This window comes from Silurus meridionalis, chromosome 14, assembly GCF_014805685.1.
Source record: "Silurus meridionalis isolate SWU-2019-XX chromosome 14, ASM1480568v1, whole genome shotgun sequence".
NCBI lineage: Eukaryota > Metazoa > Chordata > Actinopteri > Siluriformes > Siluridae > Silurus > Silurus meridionalis.
In genome coordinates this window covers 10743978-10765978 of record NC_060897.1, presented here as the reverse complement: position 1 = coordinate 10765978, position 22001 = coordinate 10743978, and the positions used below count along the sequence as shown (strand labels likewise).

Genomic DNA, 22001 nt, shown 5'->3' with positions numbered 1-22001 from the left:
GTATCGAGGTTGCATTGTCTTTCTTTTTCATGTGTAATTTTACAAAAGTGCACTTTGACTTATACATTGTGCATGCACTAAAAGATGTTTTTAAGTCACTGTAAGTTTTAGTCATTTTTTGTTATTTGTTTTACCAAATTACAAAACACTTTTGTATTGTGGTTAGTTAACCTAAACCTTTTAATGTTCCACTATACTTAATTGATAATTGATTATTTTGTTTTTGCATTTGTTATTTTGTTTTCGGATTTTTTATTTTGTTTTTGGATTTGTTATTTTGCTTTCGGATTTTTTATTTTGTTTTTGGATTTGTTATTTTGCTTTGGATTTTTATTTTGTTTTTGGATTTGTTATTTTGCTTTCGGATTTTTTTATTTTGTTTTTTAATTTGTTATTTTGTTTTTAATTTGTTATTTTGTTTTTAATTTGTTATTTTGTTTTCGGATTTGTTAGTGTTTTCTGATCTGTTAATTTGTTTTGCGATTTGGTAATGTGTTTTGCACTTCTCGGCCACCGTATTAACTACTATGTTCTACGTTCTATAACACTCTGTAGCTGAGGAGTACTATACCTCCCCCTAAACACACACTGCAGCTGTAAATGTCAGCGCATTGCGACTGGAAGCGTTTAATCGATTGGAAAGTCAGAAATAAAGAGTTCAGATCTCAGCTGTGGAATTAAGTAAAAAAAAAAAAAAAAAATTTCACGCCTGCCCCATGCACGCCTTATACAGATGCTCATCATCCGTGATGATATAATATCCAGAAAGAATAGAACGTCCACATTTTCACTTAAAAATAATAAACTGTTAACCTTTTTTTCTGTTAGTTTTACTTTGATGTGTAAAAAAATGGCACCGTTCTCTGATAGAATGAATCTGATCACCAAATTCAAAGTCTCTATTTTTTTTATTGCATAAAACATCTAGGTCACTTTATTACTTCAGAGACCCACACATTACATATAACCACTCTTTGGTTACTATGGTTACTATGAGTAGAAAGGTATCGCAGAATGCACAGCATGCCAAATACTTTAAGGCACATGAGGTATAACAGCAGAATACCACATACTGCCAACCAAGAACAGACTCACAGCAGCTAGACAGATGCAAAAAAACAAACAAAAAAAAAACCCCTAAAGCCCTAGATTAGGCTCGGCCCATGATGTGGTCTATTGTAGTTTGACATTTTGTTTTCCAAGATGCTTTTTTCATCGCTATGTTCTTTTTATTTGTGCAAATTAGATCACATAACACGAGGTGCCATGCAAATCATTATAATTACAGTGTAATATCAGAAGTCACATGGAACAATTTTTTTAAAATTACAGCCTGCCGACTTTCCCATAAAAAAAAAGGAGGAAACACATTTCTGAACAGTACTTTTTATTTCAATGCAAATGAAACAAAGCTCATCCTTTTGTACTGCACTTAAACTCCTCCACTAAATCCAGGGCTCATGTTTAAAAGCAAAGCTTTCTGCACGCAGAAGTCCTCAACAATGGATGACAATCTAAGCACATAGTCCTGAAAAAGTGTCATGTCCATCTTAATGCACAAGAAGCTTTTAATCTCTTGTACTTTTATATCCATCAATAAAAAGGCTTTTTTTTGTCATTTACATCACAAACTTTTATTATGTACACCACTCTTGGGTCAACATGTCACTTGACACTCCTGCATGGATCCATTTATAAAACAGTCTGAAAACACTTGCAGTCCTTCAAGTGAAGCGATCTCGATCAGAAGCTCCTCGTGATACAGTGATCTCAGTGCGCTGATTATAAGTGTGCATGTGGGATTTATTTTCATATCTGAAAGAATATAGTTGCAGGAAGGAGAGGGAAATGGTGTCTTAATACAAAATTGTGATAAATGTATACAAGCCAAGATCTACTGTTTATTCTGTTCAGATCTTGTCTTTGTTCAAAAAAAAAAAAAAAAGACTCAAAACACAAGTAGGACATATAGTGTTGAGTGCGTAACTAACCACAGATTATTGTGACCGCAATTAGATTTCTCTTAGCAATTACCACTTGACATATACACACAATCCAACACCAAACAAAAGCCTGATAACATTATGTCTGTGTTTGGACTATAATCAATTAGTATTTATTTATGTCCTGCAAAAAAAAAAAAAAGTTTGGAGGTCGTTTTGCCTGATGAGGCATCACAGCTCATGACCGTCTACCATCCTTCATCCCCGCTTACTCGCACTCATCCAAAACAATCTTCCGAATCACTTATAAAACCACTATATACAAACAGTTGATGTTTAAGGCAAAGGGTTCGACTAAAGCTTAAGAGGTCTGAGCTGTAGTATTCCACAATGGGTATTTAGTTCTTACCACACAGAATGGTTCTGTTCACACCTTACTTTCTCTACTTCAATTTTCTTTGAAGTATTCCTTTTTTTGTGCATTTCTTGAGCTCAAAGAACAGAACAACATCGAGTAATATCATATTTGTCATTCAGGAAAACCCCTGGCCTGATCCCTGACAGCTATTTAGGAGAAAACCTTTCTTTATATCCTATTCAGGCTGTTGCCCACTCGCCCAACCAACGATATTCAACTTGAACTCCAACTTGAACTTGAACATCAGGACATTCAGGATAATAAATCATCCCACCCATCCAAACTGATACGCCAATTATCATCAAAGTGCTTACCAATCAATACTCATTTGGTTGTGATTACTATGTGAAAAATGCTACCTGTGGTACTGTAAATAAATATGTGGGAAATGTTGGTGAGCTAAGTTTTTTTTTATTTTTTTATGTTGCATAGCAAAATGGAGAAAATATTAGTCACATTAGCTTTTCTCAAAAGCTGCTCATCCCTGACACAAAAAGAAAACCTGCTCACGCTAAGCAGCTTATGTCTAGCACTGTGGGATATAAAATACCTTTTTCCAAAACATCTGAATCAGATTTGTTAGAAAATATATAATTATATTCAATCTCTCTAAGAAGCAAAAGCACATCTCTATTGTAAGCCGTCTCCGTGGAGACGCTTCTTATATTCTTCCCACCTCGGAAACCACAGACTTCCCATGCCCAAGTCACTCGAAGGTGTCGTAAACACGTCCACCTTACAACTCCATCTCTCTCCAAGACATCCTACATGCTTTCATCCTGTCTGATTGGAAAGAATTTAGCTACGTGTGGATAGTAATCTGTATCTATATTGGTCTGGTCTAATGATCCAGTTTGACCTGGCGAGAAAAAAGATAATAAAATGATTAGCTTTCTCGGTGGAAAAGAAAACCTAAGAGGGTTTTTTAATCTCAAAACATAGACTAAAAAAATGTAAGAATTTAAGATGGCAGAAGGACAGAAGAAGGCTTTAAAAACCTGAAGGCAAAATGATGTTGGGGAAAAAATAAAATAAAAAACAAATAATCCCCCCAAAAAAAAGAAAAAGAAAAGAAATTCTGTGGTAAATCTTTCATCATGATCCACTTGTGGTCTGTGAAGACTTCTTTCATCCGCATGTCAGTCTTTGTCATCCACTCTGTTATGTGAGAAAATGACCGAATACTTGGCATGTTTAGGCAGTTCTGTATCGTTTCCTTAAGTCCAGTGTTTTTTTTTTTTTGTTTGTTTGCTTTTTGTTTTTAATCTCTGTCCAAAGTTTCACCCACTTCTGGCCTTGAGATGGTTTTAATGTCACCGGAACTCGTAGATGGGTGCACTGTGTTCACGAACATGGGTGAGGTTTAGGGACTGATACCTGAAAAGCAAAGCACAAAGATGATGTGTGATAAGGTCACAAAAGCAGGATAAGGAAAAGAAGAAACTATTGATTCTTGAACATCTGAATTAAAGAACAGTTATAAGAATAGGCTTTAAAAGGTAAAGAGTGATCAATATACAAATTCATTTTTGGCTTCCAAACATGATCAATCTAATAGATCAAATTATTTTCGACCCATCAACGATCATTGGCAACAGTGGTTGTTTGAACAAAAATGATTGTTAAAAAGAAACACATAATGGTATGAAGACGTGAGGCTGAGTGCTTTCTAGCACAGATTATAGATTCATTCAACCGATCAATGGTGAATGGAATATGACATTCCCGGACTTAAAAGTACAAACACTGTGCTTAACTAAAAAAGAACCCCTTTTTCATTTCTATTCAAGTAAAAGAACTTGCATTTTGAAACTCTAAAGTTGTCTTAAGTAGAAAGTTCTAATCTTCCAGACATTCAGCGAGTGCACACATACGCCACACAAACTCTTGTGAAAATCATGAGGTCACGTTGTAGTCATGCAACAGGTTCTCCTTTTACACAATTAATACATTTACTTTAAACTGGCATGTTTTTCTGGAATAAAGTGAAGTAAAAAAAAAATTTTTAAAAAGAGCTCATGCATTTAGATGGAGTACATTTTTATTTGCTCTAACTGTACCTTAAATTAATATTTCTCAAGATTTTAATACACAGATTGTAACGGATTTAAATATAGATTTCAATTAAAATATCTCCCGTCGTTATTCATAATTTTATATTCATTTTATTATTTAACACTTAAAATTATTCTTTTAATATTAATTTCTTTTGAGATGTCATGTTTCTATAGTTATATGTTCATCATTTTAGTGGTTATTTTGTGTGTTAAATATGGTACGTGGCTCCTTTAAGAATTATGTTACGGGTCTGTTTCCGTCAGAGGAGAGGTCACTGCTGGAATTGTCCGGGAAGACAATGTTTAGAAATAAACAAAAAATGTTGATATAATTTTTTTTTTGTGTATATTATATACATACACGAGTAAAGAAAGGACGTCATTTATATGCGTGTTATGTTGAAGGTTTTTGATTTAGCCTATTTTATATTTATTGATTTATTTATATATCATTTTAAATTAAACCATTTTAAATGGTCAAACGGAAATGCTTGCTGCCTTAATTGCGCGTTAATAAAATGAGAGCTGTTCAAATTAATTTGCGTTAACGCGTTATTAACGCATTCATTTTGACAGCCCTAGTAAAAAAAATACTTTGCTACTGTCCACCACGGCCCAACAGTCAGTGTAACAACCTCTAGATTTGCTCTCCATTTCTGGAGTTTTGATATTTGTCCTACACATTATCACCAGCATGGCTGAGAAGACAACGTAGTTTTTAATAATGTCATTGATGCTTGTGATATATTGCGTTGCTCAACCCTGTTTTATTTTTTATCCTATTTATAGACAGATTTGAAAACCTCACGTAGATCACTAGCCGTTACACTACTTTGAGAAATTCAGATTTTGATCTATAAAGATTGTATATATTTATCAATATATGTATTAGAGGAAAATAAATGTTGAAATCTGCTTAACTAATGCGGTCACTCTCATTATACGTGGCATATTGGGCCAAATCAAAGGTCAAGACAACCACAGGACAACTTTGGCCCACAAGCCCTAGTTTGGGGTTCTCTGTTATAGATCAAAATACTTTTCTACCTGTCCTGGAATGTATAAAGTTTTATATTTTATTTTTTTGCATAGTGAAACACTGCTCATTACGATCACTAATTACAGATGAACACTACAGATGCACTAGATGGAGATTAGGCTGGAAATGATGCTTCTGCATTTTTGTCACTGCATCTGTGAATGTCTGCAATTAGCATTTCAATTACAAGCTTCTGCACTGCTATGAATCAAAAATAGCTACGCTATTAATCCCGTAAAAGAAATCGGCTTGCTATAGCCATCAAACCAAGCACAGTGTGTGCGAAATGAGCAGCTCATACAGATACACAAGCCTTAACACAGTTAAATTAACAACACATATACATACTGTAAATAATAAGAATCGATATCCATTGTAATTATATGGCATAATGCGAAACGTCTAAACGCCTGTCATTAAGTACTGCACAATATAATGGCCAGGTGCTGCTCGAGACATATGTGTGAAAACAGGAATTAAATCAATATTTATCCTTTCTGGTAAAAACTGTGCCACCTATGACAGAGTCATCTAGAACAGTACAAGAATTCTGGTCAAGTTTAAAGCATACCATTCAGAGCTTCTGTGGTAGTAGAAACCCTCGATGGTAGCTGTGGATTTCTGGAAGCAGATGTAGTAAAAACCGGCAAAGGAAGCGCCACTGATGTCTTTGATTGTGTGGTCTGGGACGAGAAACTGCTCCTGTATAAGAGGGGGAGTGGATTTAGAATACAATCATCTTCCTTTGTAAGGGTTACATAAAAAATATGCTTCTCAGTGTAATTTAAATCAAGAACATTATCGATTATTCATTTTGCCATTGTACTCCATCGCCAAGAAACGGAGCCCTTTTACTCATCCTTATTTGCTGTGACTAATCGCACAGTTTTACACACACCAAGAAAAAGAAAAAAAAGAAAAGGAAAAAAAAAAAAAATCACGATGTAATGATAAAATGACCCAAAATGCCTACTTGTAGCAAAAAAATAAATAAATCTATTTAAACATTTATTACGTACGAAAACATAAATTCAGAATTCTCAAAAAAACAAGGACTGAATGTATGAATTGAATTAAAAATTGTTAATGGGTTTATTTTTCAAAGCTGTTAAAAGCGCAATACAAATACATTTGTAACTGAATTGAAATTAAAAGTTTCAAATGAATGAAGAAGCTGGTAAGAGTCATGTCCGCTGTTCAGTCTTCCTTGCCTACACATTACAGATCATTCGTTGCCATCGACTCAAAGAGTCTTACAATTTACTATTAACAGAACAACAAAAATATTGGTCATGACTAATTATTTCTGGGATCCATTTAACTTCAGGAGGACACTTGTCGCTCCTGGGAAGCTTTATGCTGTTTAAAGCATTTACAATTAAAGCATTTGGGAGCTGCACTTATCCAGAAAGCCTGTTGCATTACTAACACATCGGTATCTGTTAAAGCATATTCATACTAGAATAATGTACAAATTGACAATATACGCATTTTATTCATCACAATATGGCTCACAAAAACCCTGAGGAAGCACCGTGATCCCAATTCTAAACAAAAAAATCATTTTGATCTTGCTTCATTAAGAAACATGAGCTGCTACTCCCTACTCAATACTCAGTGGAGGTATTAGCATATTACCCACACCACAAGCCATGCAGCAGTCTAAACAAACATACCTTCCACCTCATGAAGACAAAGTCGCTGTTCTTGAGTTCTTCGTAGTCAAAGTCGTCCGAGTTAAAGCTTTTTGCATACTGATAAAATGCTTGGAACTTGCCCTGTAGATATTCAAAGAAAATCAGGCACATTAACATGCAATTCTTCCATTCACATAATTACAAGAATAATGCTACATTTTTCAACCTATTACATATAAAGTGTTTACACACAATTATCAGTCCTGACAAAAACACAATAAAACCAGGAGGTTGTAGCTCAGTGGTTAAGGCATTGGTCTTTGGATTTGAAGGTTACAGGTTCAAATCCCAAAACCACCATGCAATTTATGCACTGGGCCCTTGAGCAAGGGCGTAAATGTAAAACCTGTTCAATCTAAACTTACTTAAAACTGACATATTAGGGTACATGCTTGGCCATTTTTATAAATTATTTTGGCAAAAGCAGATTTAAATTTAGTTTTAAAGCCATGGGAATGTTTTTTTTTCTTTTTCAAAGGGAACAATTTGTGCCTGTGTTAGAACATGGATATGTAAATACAGAAGTTCTTCGGTTTCAGTATCAGAAAGGAAAGCTCTATCAACATTTATTTACTATTAGAATCCTCTTAGTTGTTCATGATTATTCACAACAATTGCTCTTGGACTCCCATTATAAAGGAGCTTTAAATGTTAGTTTTGTCTGCTGTTGCTGAAATTAAATTGTTGTACATAAGAATCCCATATACACTACAAATGTACACTACAAGTATAGAGAACAATGATTAAGGTTAGTTCAGGTCAGCCAAATGTCTTAACACATGAGATTACACTAAATATGTATTTTTAACTGTCTTAAAAGACATAAATTACCTTTTTGAAAAAAGGTTGTGTGTGTATATAGTATATTACCAAATTCAAATGTATTTTAATGAGTACTTTTTATTTTTTAAAAAGTCTAACAATTCTATTTTATTTTCTGAATATTTTACAAAATGACAACCAAAAATCCTTTTGGATTGCTCAGGCCATGCAAAAAAATCTGTTCAAATAATGCTGCAGTAGTGAATTATGCACCATTCCAACTACTGATTGCAATTGTATCTTAATCAGCAAATGACAGAATTAGCATTCCATTATGACAACAAATCAAGGAAGTGGATCATGTGTGCTCTACTGTCTTTACGGTTACTCCCATTAGTAGGCTCTGCCCCGCATCACTCCATATTTGCATGAAGAGAAACACTGTCACCAATGGCGTCTGTCGCCTGAAAGTCGGCAGCTCTCAGTAAAAATGAATAGCTTCTGGTCGAGAATATTAGAAATGTGTACAAATATACCAAAAACACTATCAAGAATTTATGTTATACAATCGATTTACATTCGTGGCACAACTGTTTGCAATCAGACGCGTTCGAAGATTGAGTGCACTCTGTATGCGAGTAAGATTGTTAAGCATGCTTCTGAATCAATACAGCAGCTTTTATAGTGTTTGGCAAAGAGAATAAACAGCACTAATAAACATTGCAAAAAAAAAAATAAATAAATAAAATACAGAGCAGTTTCAGGCTGATAAACACAGGCAATGTGTTAAAACAAAAAAATAAAACCATATATGTTCATTACCCAGTGCTTGCGATCAACATCCTCATCTGCGTCCCACTTCCTGGTTAGAAAGGGACGTTTCTGACTGATGATCTCACCAGCAAAGAAAGTAGTCAGGGTGGGATATTCCTAAAGAGAGAGAAACGAACAGGGATTAACTCACAGAGACAAAACCCATTTACTTAATGTGACCATATGGCCACAACCTTAGGCATAACATACTGCTAATGTAAGTAATGTAAGTGAAACAACAAACTTCCTGTCAGGGGTACTAGGTATTTTGTCTACAACTATGCTCAACAAAACCAGAGTAGGAAAATTAACTCTACTACAGTCTACATCATCACATCCCCAGTACTTAATATACACTTTGTTTCCACGAATTTGTAACATCGCAAACAAAATACATAAGTGGGCATGTACACTAAACCTTTTACTTTCCTGCCCCAACACACACAACCACCCCACCACCCCAAATGCAACAGCTCAATGCAATGCCAAATGCTCATCATCTGTACTTTTTAGTGCTCGATTAATTTCTGTACGTACTTGTGCTTTATGTACAAAATCAATTTTGTACAGTCTTCAAAAATGCCAATGTTTCTGTGTGAAACCCTTCAACACCAAACATTTACAAAAAACACTTATGAGAAAAAGATGATTATAATAGATGATGGCTGCAGCACACTCTGTGCTAAAACTCTCCAGCCAATGTCCTCTCATTAAAAACTTGTTTTTTTTTTTAGATCTTATACTGGATCCAAAACCTACTTAAGAGTCTGAAGTGCTAGTTATTCATGTCTTGATTTGTGAACCACAACAGGAATTGAATTAAACCCAAATTCATACAAACCTCCATGTAAACACAGTAAAAGCAGACGTGTACTCAAAAAAACGCTTGGGTAATTAGGATGTGAAGAGGTCGCCTCACCTCAGTCAGCCCCTTGATCTTGAGGTATCCGCACAAGTACGAGTCCTCCATTGTGACATGCTACAAATAAGAGAGGGAAGAAAAACATAAAAGGGGATCTATAGCTACAACAATGCAATTTCCTAGGCTTTTTACATGATTGTTTTCCATGTGACTTATCACAGCCATTCTGCCATGACTAGAAACAAAACAAAAACATAACACTCCAAAGAAATTAGATTAAATGACACAAAAAAAGAAGCGCCCTCATATTTTGTGGTGTGTTTGGTTTTGACTGAATGTACATCAGTGCACTTCAGATCGGTATTGTACTTCATTTGATAAAATGAGGCTCAAATTGTTGTTTCTTTTGGTTGGTCACGTTGTCAATGAATCAAACCTGTCTGAACCGATCTAGGGAAAGTAGCCATAATGACCTGAATCTCAATGAAACAAGCCAAAGTGAGTATGAAGAGGTGTGTGGTCAGAAAAGACAGATCTGTCCTACATGATGGAAAAAACCCTTTGGGTCACTTCAGCCTGCAGTATGAATGAAGCCCATTGCATGAATCACCATAATGTTGCTATAAAGGCCCAAACATACCAAATTGGGTATGAAGAGCTGTGTTTAAACTGCGATTAAATGAATGACAGATCTGTGTTATATGATGGGAAAAACCTTCTGATTTGGGTCACTTCTGTCTACAGTATGAATGAAGCTGACTGCCTCTGCATCGCGCAGCTCCTTGGCACAATTTCGCACTTTCGTCATGGAGTCTAAAACGTGAGCCCAGGCGATAACGTGTCAAAAACACGCCACTTGTGTAATCGGCCATGTTTAATCAATTCTCGAACATCTGACCTGCTCTAGGGCCATACAGTCCAGAAAGTGTGCGTCTTAGGACACACAGCTCGGTGTCTCAATCACAACACATACCACACTGGGCTCTGTCAGCTAACTATCATCTGAACCAGCTAGTTAGTTATTTTAACCAGGGACATGAGACATTCCAGCTCTCTGGCCAGAAATGTCAGATGTCAGCTGCTAACAAGTGGCGACTTCAACTACCTGCGTTTTAGTGGTTACGAAATAAAACTAGCCAGACAACATGAGCGATAGAGGACACGCGAAGTTATAATCACTGAGCCACAGATACCTGTAGGACCACCTCGACGTCGTACGAGTTGCCTTTGCTCTTCTGGTGTCCGCGGAACTGAGAGCCGCTATACAGGAGCGATGTGGCCACGCCAGGCTGCTGCGTGTTGATCGGGGGCGGCGGAACTAGAGAGGCCGAGGACACGCAGGCCGATGCTGAACCGGGACAGCGCTCGGTACGAACCGGCATGGCTTTTCTGTATTTTTCTTTTCTTTCGATCGCTTCAGCGGGGTGAACCCCGACCCAGAGTCACAAATCAAATTCAACAAGCTGTAGAAAAGTGAGACATGAGGCGGTGTGAGGTGTTAAATCCGAGAGCTCCGAGCCGCTCCTGACAGACGCGCCTTCGCTCGTACGGCATCTATCAAGGAATGGGGTCGTTAAAAACGCAACATCGCTCCTGATTGGACGTCGTAGTGTCACGTGTTAGAAAAATGCGCCGCTGATTCGCCGTTTGAAGGACAGTGTGATGGGAGTTGTAGTAGAGTCCGGAAATACAGACTGTATAAAATTATAGCGTCTCTCTATGAGCATGTGATGGGTTCAAGTAGTTTAGAGTTGGGGATACGAACAGGTAGTGCGGTGTTTACCCAGCAAAACATCTCTCTAATCTAATCAATACGCTTTTGTTTTTTCGTTTGAGTATAAGTTTCATTATGGTTCACAAAATTCCCAAATGGTTCTCAAAATTTTAATACCAGCTTGCTTTCAGATATGATTTATTAAAATTAAACTAACCTTGTGCAAACAAGCACTATAACATCTTGCCAAATATATATTATTATTGTTATTATTATTTAGTAGTTTGTATTGGAATGTTTCAGAATAGGTTTCTATAACGTTAGAGAAACGTTCTCCAAACCATCCGATGTTACTGCAGGGTTATCTAAATGTTATGGGAACCTTTGTTAAAAGAAAAAAAAAGAAAATGTTCAAGGCTTTTCATTATGCTGCCCAGAGGAAATTCATCCCGATGTCATTTTCTGTCTGGAGTCTGGGTCTGTTTTAAGGGGGAACTAAGATAATCTCTATTTGTTATTGCAACACCTACCACCCCCTCTAGGTGGCAGACATGACTAAGAAGTACCAAGCACTGGACGGTGGACCAGTAGCAGGCCGTGGATTATTTGCTACATATAAAGAATACAAACTTTAAAATGTTTGTTTTTGTTTTCATTTTATTGACTGGTCTCTAAATTACTTTCCCACTGACTTTGCATTATGGTGACAATACTGTCCATCTATCTGACCCCCAATCCACATTACAGTCAGTGGTTGATTAGATGAATTAGTAATTTGTTAGTTTGTTTTTCTACTTCTGTCACAAATGATTTGCTGTTAGTTTTCTAAAAGTGCTTACAAATATCAACCTTCTTAAACTTAGAATATCTAATCAAATTATTGGATGTGATCAGATCTAATATAAATAACACAGAAGTTGCTGTTGTTGGCACACATTTTAAACAAAAAAACAATCCTTTTAAAAAATCAAAGACATATAGAGTGAGAAAGAGGGAATGGAGGCCGCTAAAGGCAATTTAGCATTGCAAACATGGATTCAAAGCTGCAGCTGATAAATCCTCCTGTAGAATATAAAGTTTGTCACACTGTAAATAAGCACATTTCCCATTATAATCATGTGTCTTAGTTGATACTAGTAATCAACAGTATATCATATTTATAATATATATTATTAAAATCATATTTATAGTAGACCTATAAAAAGTTAAAAGGGTAATATATATGTTCTAAATATATAAAAAATATTTTGCTGTAAAAAGAGCATTTAAATATCAAAATGTAAAACAGTAAATAGTTTCTGTTATTATCAGCAATGTGTAATTTTGAAAAAACAATCAAAAAAACCTGGAAATATTAAAGTGTGCTGTTTTCTTTTTTACCCGTGTATTTATAACAACTGGATAATTTGTATTAACAAGCACCCATCCCCTTAGTGCCCCTTTTTTGGTTTGGGCCACTGCCCCTCAAAATGTCTGTACACAGAACCAAAGCCACCCCACACCCCTCCTCAGTTCATACCCACACAACCGACGATGCCTAATTCACAAGACATATCCCTCTTCTAACACTGCAGTTATTTTGGCATGTTGCTATATAATATTGTTTTGTCAATACTTGTTTTGATGTTTTATTTTATTATCAGAATTAGGTTAATGGATGTGGTGAGGAAAGACAGGTAGTTGGTGTGAAAGAGGCAGATGTAGAGGACAGGGTGGTATAGAGATGGATGATCCGCTGTGGCGACCCCTTAAGGGAGCAGCCGAAAGAAGAAGAAGATTTTATTATCAGAATTAGTAGCAATTCATGTCAGTTCTCATTTGTTCCCTGGTAATCATCCAACAGTGTCTCCTCCAGTTGGTCCTTTGCAAAATCAATATATGTATGAATCTCTGAGATGCGTTTGCGATTCCTTTTAACCTCGTCATCTTGTATCTGTTGACACAAAAATATGTATTTATACTGCAGCTCACATTATTAACAAAAATATCAGAGCAATATTACAGCAGATCTCTTCATCTCATGTGCACTGTACATGAGATGAAGAGATCTGCTATATCTGCCTAAGTAAAAGGTTCAATAGGTTTTGACTCTCTCCTACCGTCTTTATTAGTGTATTCTTCCAGCTGTTGATCCGTGTCAAGAGGTCATCTTCTCTGTTGTCTATCTTCAGAAGGTGTATGTCGTGGGACGCACTGACCGCATTGATCACCATGTCTTTGTCAACAAAGAGCTAGACCACAAATCACTGATCAGTTAGACCAAACTTCTTTTCTAAGGATGTTTTATAGTTCTGTAATATTACCTCTATCTAGAAGTATATACTTAGATCTATCTGTTGTTCTACTAACCAACTTCACATCGTCAGGCAAATCCTCTTCTAGCTCATTCTTAGCCGCTTTTTCCAGTGTTGCCACAGCAATCTCCAGTACATTCTCATGATGATGGTTCTCCAGATCTCGACACTGAGCAAATGTGCAGCGGAGTTAAAGAAAAGTGCATTTGTTTGACATTAATGTTTGACATTAACCAGAGATCAGACACTGGATTTGTTAAGTTGTTGTTAAAAGGATATATGCCTTGCACATTTTCCACAAAGCCTACAACCATGTCTGCGATGTTTCTCTCAAAGTCTTTCATGACGTCCTGAGTAAGGAAAAATGCATACAATTTATATGAACAGTTAAATGATTATATATATAGTAGAAGCAACTGAAATGTAGTTGTTTCAAAGTAGACATGCAAAATTACAAGATGTGCTAATACTCAGTAACAGGTGTTGTGGTGCTCTATCACTTTGGAGCTGATTATTTCCCTAAACTTAGTTTGTCTTATCATTTACATTATATTAACTACAGAAAATAAAAAATACATCCAGAACACCGTTTCTTTAACACCCATGTATTTCTAGATGTTGATTTGTGCACAGAGGCATTGTCATTCAGGAGCAGTTTTATAGTTATATAGTATATATAGTTGCCCATCATACCTCTAACTGAGCCACTAGTTGCATCTCCAGAGTTAGCAGAGTCTCATGAATCTGCATGATATCATCTTTGAGTCTGGCTTTCAACAAATTGTGGTCTGCAGCCTGCTGCATCTCAGCCATCACCTACAACAATCGAATATTATTTGGGTCATTTATGAGGCCAGCAATAAAAATTATTAGTGATTGCCTGCTCTCTGCTTAAGGCTTGAGGCTATGAGGTAAAAAAGGAGCATACCTGTCTCCTGGACCTCTCAAAGTCAGTTATTAGTTGAGCTCCTCTCTGCTGATTGTCAGCAATGGCCTTTTGGAAGCAAGTGAAGAAGCATTCGATCTCATTCTGCCTTTGTGTGTGTTCTGTTAAACCTGCTTCAAAAATCTGCACACATAATGCCTCCAACTCTGTCTGATAGGTTTTAATGGAGTTAAAGAAGATTTGAAGAATTGACCGATTTTAATGACGTATATCAAATAAATGACTTTTTTTAGGAAATGGGGCAGGGCTGAACAGCTTGTTATACTGAATTTAAATCTGAAATGGAAACATTAAAACTTGGAATCGGAATCGTGTTTGAGCTACAGCAAGGGAAAAATTAGCAAAATCTAGCAAGATAACTGTAAAAAGTGATGGATAGTGAATTCTAGCAAACTGTATAGTCAATGTTAAAGATTTAACAACCTGCATATTTTTTTATCGAAAGCTACTTAATGGCAGCCATGTTAATTAGACAAGCTGAACCCTGACTTTCTGATCTTTATATTGGCCAAGAGGAGGAATATATATATATATATATATATATATATATATATATATATATATATATATATATATGTATATATAATCATCAGTCTGAGTATTATGACAGCCTAATTAAGAATTCAACTGCAAAGTAAGGATATGATTCCAGTAGTGTAGCAACCCCTGGAAGGTGTGCCAACTTAGATGCCTCAACATCATCCACAAACAGGCTTTCAAATAGATAAGGCCCATTCAAATATTCCACAAATGCATCCTGCAACAAACAAATTAGAAGAAATTGGTACTATTAATAAACTTTCATTCAGAAAATAGTATTAATAAGATCATGTCAACCAAATTGTAATATGCTGTGTTATTAAGAAATGTGTGGTCTCTTCGGCCTAATTTGTGTCAAGCAGGGATCATTCGAATAATATTTTCATTATCATTGTTCTGGTACAATTAGACACATTTTGTTGCTGTTAAATAAAATCAGTGATTGTATTTGAAAAACAAAAACAACAGAACACCATTATTGCATCTGACTGATCTTTGTTTGACTTGAAAGTTAGCTTACTAGCACTTATTTGGTGTGGACATTGAGCCCAGTTAACTAATGTTTTTGATGATTAAACTATTCAAGAAGAGCTTGATTATGCAAGCTCTTCCCTAGCTCAGCATGTTATGCCTCACTACCAGTGTATAAATAGACCACTGTTGATCACACAAAGTGCTACACTCATTCAGAAAAAGCCTTCAGTTGTGATAGACCAAGTGCTGGTAGATCACACCCCTTTATATAATATATTGTATAATGTTTTAATATTAACTAGTATAATAATCTAAATAGCTATTGTAATTTTAAGGATCGTCACCTCATGCAGCTGTAGATCATCATCCATCTTTTTCTGAACCTCTGCTACCTTCTGGTCCTTCAAGTCACTGAGTTTCATCTTTTCAACTGAACTCTGATACTGGGAATATGCGTCTTCTCGCTTGGAAATAAGCAGAGAACAAAGTAGAATAAATAACAATAAAAAGAAAATGACTGCATTAAATGTAATTACTATTATACATCCCATGTCGTATATTGTAGGATAATTATTATGTGATGTACATATTGTTCTATTGAATTCTTAATTCTGAGTTATTGGAAGGACTTCATGAATCTTTTTTAATAGTAGCTCTCTCAGTAGTGTCAACTGCAAACCAAATCACAGTGTTAAAATATGCTTTAATACTAACAGTTAATTCACAGTTTAAAAAAATGTGTGTAGATACGGTAAGCATGTCTGAAATGTAGACTTTTTGTTTTAGCATTTTTGGAAGGAAACAGAGATGACTGTTTTCCTTCAACAATTTTACAGGTCAAAACATTGTGTTTTTTTATTTCTTTGTAACAAGATTAATTTTTATCATGTTGTTATCTTGTTTGTAACACCAAAAGACTCTGATAACATTTTGACTTTGACTTTGATAACTGGAGCAATTTTTTATCACTAATGTTTTTTAAGCTGATGAACAAAACATGACCTGATGTTCTTTAATAATAAATTGTCATATTTCTGTGAAATAGTTTCCTATAGTTTCCTAGTGTGTGTGTGTGTGTGTGTGTGTGCATGTTAGAGAGAGAGAGAGAGAGAGAGAGAGAGAGAGAGAGAGAGTGTGTGTTTTTTTATTTCTTCTCAACTTCAACTTTTTACATAACTTATAGTACCATGTACATTTTATTGACTATAATGACAACAAAGGAAATCCTCAAAAGTAGATATTTTGTGGCGCTTGCGTACTCGTGCACAATGCTTTCTCCCATCACTGTGCACTCTTAAGTTGTGTATTTAATACATTAATTTCTCACTTACAGTTTGTTTATCTAGTAGCCTGTAGTCGAGGTAAACCAGGTCTGGCAGGTGCGCAGCCACAAAAAATTTGTAGTTATCATTGCACATTGGATTTCCAGCAAGGTCAAGTGTGCGCAGATTCTTAAATTTTCTTAGGTATGTTACCTAAAACAGAGTGGGGATAAGAGGGAATATTGAATATCAGGCAGGATAATTGTTCTTTTGTGGATGTAAAATACGCTATATGAACCAAAGTACTAATGTCTCCAAAGTCTGAGGCACACAATTGAATAGGATCTTTGGATGTGGTCAAATTACATGTTCCCTTCACTTAAACTCAGAGACCCAAACCTGTTTCAGCATAACAAACTCAAACTCAAAGCCAGCTCAATGAAGATATGCTCTACGTGGGTTGTAGTGGAAGATCATGAGTTTTAGAGCTGCTTTAGAGCTCTCACCTCAAACCTACTGAACATCTTTGGGATGAGGCAACACACTCAACCTACATCTTTACAACTTAACACCCTTCACAAATCAACAAACTCTAGTGGAACATCTTACCAGAAGTGTGGATGTAATTATAACAGCAAATTGGGACTAAATTAGAATCGAATGTTTAAAAAGCAAATAATCTTATTGTCAGGTGTCCACAAACATCTTTTACATGTAGGGTATTTGTTTGCTACTAATCTATTTTTGATTGTATAGCAGTTTTAAACAGAAACAGTGATTCTCGAAGTATGGGGCACGCCCCTCTAGTGGGGAATAAAGATATGACAGGTGGGGTGCAATAAATGCAAACATTTCAGATTTTTTTTCTTTCATTTTCATTAATAATTTTCTCTATTGACAATAAAGTTCATACACCTATAGCAACTACAAACAAATAATGAGGTTATTAATGCAAGTAAATTGAAACAAAATCAGTTACGGTACTGGGAGAAAAAAGTGGAACTATTGTGCGAAAATAACTGCTTACTGCCGGTAAGTTGGGATAGTGAGATGGGCTGTTCAGATGTCGCTTTATTGAAAACAAGGTACAGATCTCAATATTGAATATGAATTAAGAGTGGCAGTATCAACCCTGCAAAACCCATTTTGAAAAAATGTGCATGTGTTCTTTTTGTTCTTGACTTTCTTTATCCTTCTTGCAAAATGCATTTGCTCTTTTTGATGCACAGATGGCAAAGTGACAGTAATTGTGTAAAAGTTTAAAAGTAAAAGTGATAATGCAACTTTTTTTTCTCTATTTTTGTACCTGATACTATTTGATGCAATTGGTTTATAACTTGATATTTTAATACATTTAACTTTAATTCAATTGAATTTAATGTTAAGTATTTCATTGGCATTTTTTAGGGTGGCTTGGAGGCGGGGCTTGGAAATTCACCACCCTCTAAAGTGGGGAATGGTAGAAAAAGTTTGAGAACCACTGCTTGAGAATAAAGTTAATAAACAATAATATCTTTCTTGTTTTACAAGCTACACAATCAACAGAGTATTATTTAAACTGTTTTTGGACTTACATTTTCCAACTCCTTGATTAAATTGTTACCAATTGACACGATTTGCAGGTTTTGCAGTGCATCCATATTCTCTATTACAGAGATGTGATTGTTGAACAAACTCAGGTCCTGAAGTTTCACGAGTGTATCCAATCCTTCAATCACCTCAATTTTATTGAAAGACAAGTCTATGACAACAGTAAAATAGAAGATCAAGTTGTAACATTTAAACATTCGAATATTTCAACGTTCTAAAGAAAAAAAGTGGAACTCACCAAGCCATACTAGGTTTGTAAGCATTTCTATTCCTTGAATCTTTTCAATTATATTATTGTCGAGTTGAAGCTTGGTTAATGACGTTAATTGCCATAGGTTTTCTATCTTCAAGATGTCTGAAAATAATAAAATAAGTCAAACATACAGCAGAATCGACAATGTAAACGTGCGCATTGGTATGTACAAATCTTACGTCTGTAGTCCAGGCGCAGATGAGACACTCTGTTGTAATTTAAGACTTCTTCTTTGACTATACATCCAGCCTGTTCTTTAGGTCCCTGCTCTTCAATTGCTTTTTCCAGCATTTTCTCATCAATTACGCAGGACTCTTTCATATTATATATTTCGTTCATTTTGATGATTCTGCAAAAGTGTGACACATATTACTAGCCTTGTTAGTACACAGTATATGCAAATACCACTGGGTATTTTAGTTGCCCTGTTCATTAGTTTCCTTTCTTGCTGTTCAGTGATGCTGTATTAGTTTTTTTCTTTTTCTGGCCTGTGATTCCTGCCTTTTTTGCAAAACCCAGGTATATCTACCATTCTCAAGTGCCTCAATAATTCATGTTCAAATCAAATAAAATTTATGATTTATTTTCACAATCCAGGCCTTGATGTCTTATGTCACAATAATCTTTTTGCCCCAGTATCTGAATTGTTTTGAAAAAGCTAATGAGTATTAAAGGGTGTTTGCTTATTTGCGGCTTGAAAAAAAAACTCTCACATGGTCAGACATTCACATTTCCTATTAGCAAAACTGTTGAACAAGTCAATTTTAACTGACATTTTTTTCTGATTCTCTTCTCCATTTCAATTCCACTGATTAATAGAGGCAGTAATATTAATATGCCTAATCATAAACAATTACAATGGTGAATAGATACATAGATACTGGTGATTCAGATACATTTCTTAACTAAATCTGTTGTCTTTTAATTAGGTTAGCTGGACATTTAAAATGTTGAGACTTCACATGTAATTGTGAATACTTGATTAAAACTTGACAGACATTGTGTGAGAAGATTAGTCTTAGCTGTTAGTTATAAATGTGTTTGTTAATCAGTCTCTGTATGTCACATGACATCATCTTTACAAGTAGACAACCAAAAATCTAAATTTTGTTAAAAAAAAATAGATTTTTGTATAGTATTCTGCTGCAGGTTTTTTCAGACAACCACAAACGTATATGTAGGTTTGTGAAAGAAAACACAAAAGCATAAATGGTTCAGTTTTGGACTGTTTGGGCTGACCTTTCCTCACGATGTACAGCTTTTCTCAAGTCTGTCTTGTAAATGGCCTTGTAAGTATACCTGCAACCAAATCAATTTCTTCTCCTCTGTCAGGAATGGGAAAAAAACAGCAATTAAATCCACATGAACTAATTTGAGCTTGTTCAGTTTGCAGCAGATGCGGATTGTGAGCTCTGATTAGCGCATTCTCTGACCATTTAGTCAAAAAACGTAAAAATGCTGGAAATGCTGTGTTTGCATGCCTGCTAGGGGCCTTCTGAATGGGTAAAGTCAGAATGAATAAAGCAACAGTTTCAGGCAATATAAAATATGATGCTAAAAAATCCAGCAGTATTCACAGTAATGTCCTTACAACAATAAGTGATGAACTAAAATCTGATTGGCTAGCAGTGATGGACAGTAACTTAGTATATAGCTACATATTACTAGCTTTTCCATGTATCTGTACTTTACAAAAGTATTTCCATTTTACTTTTACTTCACTATATTTCAGTCAAATATCATTTTATTGATAGATTGTTTTGCTAAGAGTATCATTAGAGTCTTTTTACATAAACTAAGTTGATTAAGAAAGAGTCTTGTCACTAAATAATAATAGGTACATTATAGCCATAATAAATCATAGTACTTTGGATACTTAGGACATTTAAAGGCAAATATTTTTGTACTTTTACTCCAGTAAAAGTTTTCAAACAGCACTTTTACTGGAGTAATATTTTACCTATAAAAAAAAATCCAACGTAAACTTTTACTCGTTGGTGCAGCAGAAGCAGCACACCAGAGAGAGAAGCTATGAAATAAAAAGAATGTACTATTAGGGATAATTTAATACATAATCATGGATTAAAATATATTAAAATGTAAGTCAGTGATTCTGATAGAGTGCAGAAAAGGTCTTGCTGGCCCTCACAGCCCACCACTGATGAGAATGCATTTCGCAAGCTGTTAAAGCGTCATAAATCCCCTCTCTCATATTAACAAGATAAAAAAATAGCTTAACGTAATAATTTATATGATTTATTAGAAGTAATTATATAACAGGAAATTATTTCAGGGCAGTTCACTGTGCCTTTGTTACAATTATACCTATATTACTATAATAACCTGTTCGCAAATTAGTATTGATATATTTGTCTTTCAGACATTATTTAAATGATACATTTATTTTATTTCTGAATTTTTATGCAGATTATGTGATTTTATTTGTGCCATTACCTAACCAAGGTTACCGATCCAAGGTTTTAAGCCAATGCAGTTCATTAGAGAATGGCAGAGAACTCGCCCTTCTAGCCCAGAATTACTATTTTAGTAAATAGCAATACAATCATAACAATATAAACATATTTAATACGAAAGATCACCAAAGAAAAGTAAAAAAAAAGAACGAATCAGTAAAAAACTAACTCACCTCTTCGGGTTGTTTACATATGAACGCGTTCGAGCATCTGTTGCCTAGCAACAGAACAGAGTCTTAGGGTGCGTTCAATAAAATGAAACGTTATAGAGGGTCTTTAATAGAAGATGGTCAAATGTTAGCTGATTTGGATATTTACATCATGTGACATGTTTATCACTGGTGGCAATTTTTATATGAATGCTGTTAAAGAACAAATCGTTTATTCAATGTGTATGGTACTTTTTATATTAAATTTTTTTTGCATTACCATGTGTTTTTATCATGTATTTTTGGGATATACAGACAAATCAGTATATACATTGCAAATGATTAATGTGTGTTAGAATCAATATATTTGAAGCATGAATGAGAACAATGTAGTTTGTTTTGAACTTGTAAAAGAGTGATTTGTAAAAAGTAATAATAGTCAAGTCAAGTCAAGTTTATTTGTATAGCGCTTTTCACAACAGACAGTGTCTCAAAGCAGCTTTACACAAATCAACAGTTAAGGTGAATGATGTGCATTTGTCCCTGATGAGTAAGCCGTGGCAACTGTGGCAAGGAAAAACTCCCTTAGATGTTATGAGGAAGAAACCGTGAAAGGAACCAGACTCAAAAGGGGAACCCTTCCTTATCTGGGTGACATCAAGAGATTGCTCATAAATCAATAATAGTGTCAAAACTATTTATGGAAGGCGGTTT

At 35.2% G+C, this 22001-nt stretch overlaps 2 protein-coding genes across 3 annotated transcripts; both read right to left on the bottom strand.

The window, feature by feature from the left end:
• Positions 1–1606: 1606 nt before the first annotated feature.
• Positions 1607–11162, bottom strand: gid4 (GID complex subunit 4 homolog). Its single transcript, XM_046866536.1, has 6 exons — positions 10785–11162; positions 9649–9708; positions 8739–8846; positions 7134–7235; positions 6029–6159; positions 1607–3738 (listed from the first exon to the last, which is right to left on the bottom strand). The coding sequence occupies exons 1-6, from the start codon at positions 10971–10973 to the stop codon at positions 3675–3677; spliced, it is 654 nt and encodes a 217-aa protein (XP_046722492.1). The 5' UTR covers positions 10974–11162; the 3' UTR covers positions 1607–3674.
• Positions 11163–11975: 813 nt separating this feature from the next.
• On the bottom strand, positions 11976–21335 carry drc3 (dynein regulatory complex subunit 3). 2 transcript variants are annotated; one of them, XM_046866301.1, is made up of 13 exons: positions 21312–21335; positions 18844–19013; positions 18650–18766; positions 18396–18562; positions 16891–17034; positions 15904–16023; positions 15190–15302; positions 14528–14702; positions 14293–14415; positions 13879–13949; positions 13655–13778; positions 13405–13536; positions 11976–13238 (listed from the first exon to the last, which is right to left on the bottom strand). In XM_046866301.1, exons 2-13 carry the CDS (start codon positions 19001–19003, stop codon positions 13113–13115), a joined length of 1572 nt encoding a protein of 523 aa, XP_046722257.1. In that variant the 5' UTR covers positions 19004–19013; positions 21312–21335; the 3' UTR covers positions 11976–13112. The 2 variants fall into 2 exon arrangements, with proteins under 2 accessions (XP_046722257.1, XP_046722256.1); XM_046866300.1 differs by lacking the exon at positions 21312–21335 and adding an exon at positions 19904–19983.
• Between the last annotated feature and the right edge of the window lie 666 nt (positions 21336–22001).

What these genes read in the sequence shown, in the direction of transcription:
- gid4 (XM_046866536.1), bottom strand. Translation starts at nt 10,973, where the DNA reads ATGCCGGTTCGTACCGAGCGCTGTCCCGGTTCAGCATCGGCCTGCGTG. An exon ending in ATGTTGATCGCAAGCACTGG is followed by an intron (nt 7,236 to 8,738) that starts GTAATGAACATA and finishes GAATATCTACAG; the next exon opens with GGCAAGTTCCAAGCATTTTA. An exon ending in TACCACAGAAGCTCTGAATG is followed by an intron (nt 3,739 to 6,028) that starts GTATGCTTTAAA and finishes TTTGCTTTTCAG; the next exon opens with GTATCAGTCCCTAAACCTCA.
- drc3 (XM_046866301.1), bottom strand. Translation starts at nt 19,003, where the DNA reads ATGAACGAAATATATAATATGAAAGAGTCCTGCGTAATTGATGAGAAA. An exon ending in TCTGCGCCTGGACTACAGAC is followed by an intron (nt 18,767 to 18,843) that starts GTAAGATTTGTA and finishes TATTATTTTCAG; the next exon opens with ACATCTTGAAGATAGAAAAC. An exon ending in AGAATACACTAATAAAGACG is followed by an intron (nt 13,239 to 13,404) that starts GTAGGAGAGAGT and finishes TTGTGTCAACAG; the next exon opens with ATACAAGATGACGAGGTTAA.